The 6,547-nt window shown below is 47.2% G+C and overlaps 1 protein-coding gene across 1 annotated transcript; it reads left to right on the top strand.

Annotated features, from left to right (window-relative positions):
• Positions 1-983: 983 nt before the first annotated feature.
• gas1a (growth arrest-specific 1a) lies at positions 984-2,645 on the top strand. The gene has a single exon (XM_079269943.1). The coding sequence runs from the start codon at positions 1,629-1,631 to the stop codon at positions 2,418-2,420; it is 792 nt and encodes a 263-aa protein (XP_079126069.1). The 5' UTR covers positions 984-1,628; the 3' UTR covers positions 2,421-2,645.
• Positions 2,646-6,547: the final 3,902 nt, after the last annotated feature.

Genomic DNA, 6,547 nt, shown 5'->3' with positions numbered 1-6,547 from the left:
TGTGTGCGTGTGTGTAGGAATTAACTTTCAACTAACCCCTAACTTCATCCCCCCCCCCCCCCCCACACACACATATATATATATATATATATATATATATATATATATATATATATATATATATATATATATGATCTGACGTTAAACTCATATCAAGCAATGCTGAGGCTGCATCTCTGTGTTTCGCCTGTTGTACACGCTCGACACGTCTCTGGTACCGACTGCTGTCACGGGCCGATGAAGCTTCGGTAACCTTCTCATGTCCAAGTTTAATTTATATTTCCTTTATTAAATACTGTTCACAAACGAATTAGTAAATAAAATCACTGACCACTTATAAAGTGATCCGCACATACTCTAGTGTACGCCAAATTCCATTCCTTTATATCTCGAGAGATGCGTGACAGCCATTTCTCGCGACGTCGCTTGGATAGTTCCTTCGTGTCATTTCCTTGATGTGTAATGACCGCTGGCAAACGAAAGAATGATTTCTTGTCTATCAGCTCTGCTGCCACAACCAAAGACAGCACAAAAGTTCACCATGATCGATAGGTTATGCGACTCAGCCGTGCATGCCAGTGGCTTTGTGTGTACTCCAACATGGCCGACAGCTAAACTGTGACATCACACGAGACCACTCTATTGGGAATCAAAGCGATCAAACAAATATGAACAATATTTGAATGAAAACCTTGTGTTCTTCCTCCTCCTCACATACAGTGTTGGTTTTTTACAGTGTTGGTTCTTTACAGAATCAGTCACCGCTGATAATAAAGGAGGAGCGCTTCTCAAACTAAATCTACACTCACCGAGACATTCATCCCACAGCACCTCGTATCCCTCCCACCCTAACTCCCGCCCACCGCCACGTGGGAAAACCCACAAGTGGCCAACCAATGAGGAGCCCCTCGCTAATATGTAGAGACGGGGTGGAGAGAGAGGGGGACGGGGTCGCGGGACTGAAAGCCAAATGCTCAAAGGGGAAAGAGGAGAGGACCACTCCGCAACCCGCATGGTTTGTTGTTTTCCCCCATGCGCTGTTTGTTTTGCACTCCCGTGCGCACAAGGACTTCTAAATGATCCAGCGCGGTCCTCCAAGAGGGGGCTCCCGGGACTTGTACCGTCTTTTCTTTTCGGTGAGGGAGTGCTTGAGATCCGCTATAGCAGAGAGGACGCTGGAGCTGGAGGGCAGTTTGTGCCATTGAAATCCCTGCGATGGAATGATCCACTGCAGAAACTCTGCTGAACTTGTGGACAACTTTTCCTTCTGCGTCTTCCTTATTTATTTATTTATTTATTTATATATATTTTTTAAATTGTTTACTCCCGTGAGGAGTTTCTGTTGGACTTCCCCCGGCCCGATCATGTATGGATAGCGGGAGGTTTCTCGCTCAGGAATCTGGCTCAAATGGATCAGCGCTGACGGGTTTTATGGAGCCGGGATTACACCGCGCAGTGGCAGCCTGTTGAACGCCCCCACACACACACATATCGTACACACACCATCTGCCTCGAAATAAACAACGCTCCTCCGCTGAAGAAGTGGCGAAGAAAGTTATTATTTTTATTGTTGTCGGTACACATGTCACTGTTGTGAGTTGCGCCCCGGTCTCTCCGCAGCCAGAACAATGGCCAGCCCCAGCGCAGCGGCACGGAGCGCCCGCCGCAACGCTCTGCCCCTCGGCTGCGCGCTGCTGCTCCTCGGCTGCCTCGCGGCGGCCTCGCAGCCCCACGGCCGCCGGCTGATCTGCTGGCAGGCCATCATGAACTGCCAGGCCGAGCCCGAGTGCAACTACGCCTACGAGCACTACGCGCGCGCGTGCGGCCCCGTGCTGAACGGCGAGCGGAGGAAGTGCCCGAGCCACTGCATCTCGTCGCTCGTGCAGCTCAACCTGACCAAGAACGGGCCGGCGCTGGAGGACTGCAGCTGCGCCCACGACCCGATGTGCACGAGCACCAAGCGGGCCATCGAGCCCTGCCTGCCCAAGACCACCAGCACCGGCTGCACGGAGGCCCGGCGCCAGTGCGAGCGCGACGGCCCGTGCAGCTCCGCCATGCACGACTACCTGAGGCACTGCGGGAAGCTGTTCAGCGGCGCGATCTGCACGAATGCCTGCCGCAACGTGATCGCGAACATGCGCAAGATCCCCAAGGGTCAGCAGCTGGACGCGTGCATGTGCGACGGCACGGAGCGGGCCATCTGCGAGTTCGTGAAGAGCAGCATGAAGATGCTGTGCTTCGACTCGCCCGCGCGGGGGGATGAGGGCAGCGGGTCGGACTACGGCCCGGACCCGGACTACGAGGACGACCCTCCGGATTCGGACTACCTGGAGGAGCCGGAGAGCGGTGCCTCCCCTCGGGCGACCCGCTGTGTTTTGACCCTGCTGGCATCCATTTTGGCTCTATTTGCTCTCGTTTAACCCGCCGGGGTTCGTAATCTAACCCCGATTGTTTTTTGTGTGTCCGGATAAAAACAAAACTGTTGTCTCTCTTTGACCCCGCTGCGATCGTTGGAAGATTAAGAGCCTCGCAAACTCAAAGCGGGAAAAGAAAAGTGTGTTTTGTTTGAATAGTTTTCTAGACGGTGAAGGATTTCAAATCAGGATATTTTCAATGCAAGTGAGAGCAGAAAGACTCATCTATCCCCCCCCCCCCCCCCCCCCCCCCCCCCCCCCCCCCCCCCCCCCCCCCCCCCCCCCCCCCCCCCCCCCCCCCCCCCCAAGGCTCTGCTGATGTGAGGACCTAGATTGTCTCCTGAACTCATCGCCATAGAGACACAGTTGGGCTTTGTTTTGGTAACAACCATCAATCAGCTGTGCACTGCCAATCTTTTTTTTTGTTTTTAAATATATATATATATTATAAAGATATGAACTATTTTTCTATGACGCCTGTTGCCGTTTTGTTTGGGGCACCAGTCTAATCTGATCTACAAGTATTTAATGCTGGAGTCCTGTGAACTGTACGGAGCTGTAAATAGAGCAGGAGTTTATAAGTGAAACAGTAATTTATTACACACCTAGTTACATCAAAATGTCCACCGTGTGAATAACAGAGCGAGTATTCCAGCTTTAAAGGGAAGTCACCGTGACTGTATTCTCTTCAACGATAATGTGCATTGTGTATATATGTGTACAGCCTATATAGATTTTTTTTTCTCCCCCTCCCCTCCCCTCCCCCCCAGAGAATCCTCATGTTCTAGGCTATGAGCTGATTTATTCACTGTGTACAGCTTAGAGAAAGACACGTCTAAATCCACTGTATGATGTGCCTTAACGATATACTTTTATAGGAGGCATAAAGGAAACTTGAAGATATCCTCTTCGACTGTTGACTGTGTTTGTTTGTGTACTTTGCCGCATCACTTCCGCATTAGGCATCGGTTGCGCCTCTGGGTTTTCGGACGCCGAGGAAATGGGTTTTTCCGTTTTGGAGGGTTTCTTTCAGCAGTGTAAGGAAAGCTATGTTGTAGCGGAATATAAATGCGCGAACATCAGTTATAGAAAGAATCACATGTCAATGCTCTTTTTAAAATGTTCTCACGTGACACTTAAAGTTTAGGAGCAACTTGTTTTAATGTAAATCTGTGAGAATCTTTTACGTGACAGTTTTTAGTCCTTAGATCTCTTTAAACTTTGCATAATGGTTCAGGTCAGATGTGCATGAAATCGAAGGGTGAAAGAAGGTGAAATTATTTTGGTCCATAAGTGAGTGCACAATGGGCTCCTAGTTTTGCTCTCACAGCAGTGACGAAGGGGGTTCCCTTGCTTAATAATGGACGATACGATATACTTTATTGTCCCCATAGGTACATTTGTCTGGGACTCAAAATGCTGCTCACGTGATATGACACACAACATCTTGGTTTATGTATATAGCTGCCTCCACAGCAGTCAATTAGAAAATGAACTGACAAACAAAGCAATGCATATATCAGGGCTGGACGTTACATTGATATCGTGATGTTAGACGAGATATCGTAATATGGAACAAGTGTTGTCTTCTCCTGCTTTTAAAGGCTGCATGACAGTAAGGTGATGTAATTTTTCTGAACACACCAGACTGTTTGAACAGTTCTATTATTTGCCATTTTTATCCACATCACTGATGATTAGTGATACCAAATCTCACAGCGTAAATATTTGACACTTCCACGTCGCAATATCGATGTTTTTGGTCGTAGATCTGGTGATATTTGATTTGGTCCACATTATCCAGCCCTGCTGTATATACATCCTGACGCTTGTGAAGATACAAATTATAAAGTTTACTAATTTAAAGAAACAGTATTTCTTTTTAAATATTTGATGTGTATAAGGGCATGTATGTGAGAAAAACAGTAAAGAGAATACAGGCTCGTTCATAAAAACTGCAGGCCGGCTTCCTCTGTTGACTGAAGGCCCAATGCCCTGCTACGTCTTGATTTAGTTGCCTGTTGTCAAAAGCAACTGGCACCGTAAAACAGAACACCGCCCCCCCCCCCCCACCCCCTTTCGCCTCCCCCCCACCAACACCCCCCTGCACTCAGGTATCAGAATTTACGGTCACTGGCTGTTTTTTTATTTTCATCAATATTCTTGTTTATTGTAAGAGTTTTGGGAATAGATCAGGATTTGTTTTTTTACTTAGAATAAGTATATATATTAAAAATATATATTTTTCTTAATGATGCAAACAGAAAATTAATCAATGTGGAAGTGACGATAGATTTCTGACCTGAGAGCAGCTTCTGTTGTTTAATTAGATTACAGTTAATTACTGTAATTGGCTGGAATTAGGAGGCGCTACAAGCATTTATTTAGGTTTCTATTCACATCATCATTCATGCAGCATGTGTGATTTAATATCTCCATTTAGCAAAGTTGTTATTGTTTTCACGAGACACTGATCATGTCTTTGATCAGCTTCTGGGGCTTTTTGAAATTGCTGCGAAATGTTTCATTAAAGTAGCCCCCCTACTTTTCATTAAATTAGCCCCCCTACTTTAATGGGGGGGGGGGGGGGGGACGAGGGCCCTCCAGCTGAATGGACGGAGGAGAAGTCGAGTGGCACCTTTGTCATGGAGATGTTAAGCACATAATAGTTGGGTCGCACAATGGAGAGGCACTTCATTCTTTCAGGCCGGCTTGACACCTCTGGAGAGCCGAGCGGCGGGGAAGCATGTGGGAACGATCCGCCGCCAGGTCTCAGCCCTCCGCTGCAATAAAAGAAGAAGAAGAGGGGTGCACATGACGGGCCCCCATTTAACACCTCCTGTGTTCATGTTGAATTCACTTTTCTACCTGCATGTAGTCCTTTTCTTTTTTACTTCAAGAAAAAACAAAACATTTTATTTAAACTTTAAACAAAAACTCACTACCAAAAAACTTTTTTGAACTCTACAATAAAATAAGTAAACTATATGCTGTGTACACAATAACAAAAACATCCCAAATCCACTAACTGAGCGTGGCTCCTAAATAAAACACTGTCCGTTTCTTGCAGCGTTGTTAGGCCGGTCTGCCGCGCGTGAAGCTTTCCAGCAGGAGAATAGCTCCACAGCCCAGCCACTCCTCCTCCTCTTTCTCTTTCTTGTGCCTCTCACAGTTCTTCAGGCTGTTCCAGCACTCAGGAAAAAGCGCAGCGCGCGTTGATTAGGCTGTAATAATGCACTGGGTGTGAATGGGTGAATGAGGTGCAAAAATAAATAGAAAAATTCTCACAAAACTGGCCCCGCCTGTCATAAAGTGAAAACGGTGCACGTTTGGCGTCGTGACGCTCACAAGGAAAACGTTGAGGAATAAAGGACATTTTTGTCTTTCGTCATGGTATGATTATTTGTTGAAATTAATTTGAAAAAGAAGTGGCCATAAAAATGTGAAACGTTGACACAGCCAGTTTTTGACAACCGCCTCTCTCTTCCTACACTTACACAGAGGAGTGTGTGTGTGAGTGTGTTGTGACTCTGGGTTTGATTTACACACCGTGGCTGGTTGTGTTCCGGCCCTCTGAGCGTGTGTACGATATCTCTGCCATCGACTTCGACTCAGCGAACTCGGTTCACTTCCAAGCCCCTGTTCCCTTTGCCCCCCCCGAACAAAACGACCCACACTTCACCCCATGCCGATCACTTCACCCCCTCCAGTTAAGGCCTGGCACCAGCTACACTGGTGTTTTTTGTGTTGTTTTTTTCATGCAGAGGTAAATGGAAAAAACATATGGAACCATTTCAGCTGGAACTTGTTTTACAAAAAAAATATAAACGTCTGAAGTGCTTCGGTGTTTCAGTTGGTCCTGTTTCTCCAACTATTTTTCTATAATTACATCCAAAAATCTTTTTCATTCTAGTCCTCAAACTTCTTCACACTTACAGGACTGACCCCCCAATGTCGGACCTTCTCGGGGGCCCTCTCGACACGACCCCCCCCCCCGGATACTTGCCGCTGACCATATTTCTCACGGGGGGAATTTGTTTCGGCTCTGTGCGAGGCTGTGCAGAAAGTGATGTAGAAATGGTCGGACAGTTGGAATGGCTGAGACGGAGGAGGAGGAGGAGGAGGAGGCACTG

Source organism: Melanostigma gelatinosum (genome assembly GCF_949748355.1).
Source record: "Melanostigma gelatinosum genome assembly, chromosome: 6".
Lineage (NCBI taxonomy): Eukaryota > Metazoa > Chordata > Actinopteri > Perciformes > Zoarcidae > Melanostigma > Melanostigma gelatinosum.
This window is presented reverse-complemented; position numbering and strand designations above follow the sequence as displayed.

Bases quoted from the DNA above. Each gene is read 5' to 3' on its own strand.
- gas1a (XM_079269943.1), top strand. From the start codon at position 1,629: ATGGCCAGCCCCAGCGCAGCGGCACGGAGCGCCCGCCGCAACGCTCTG.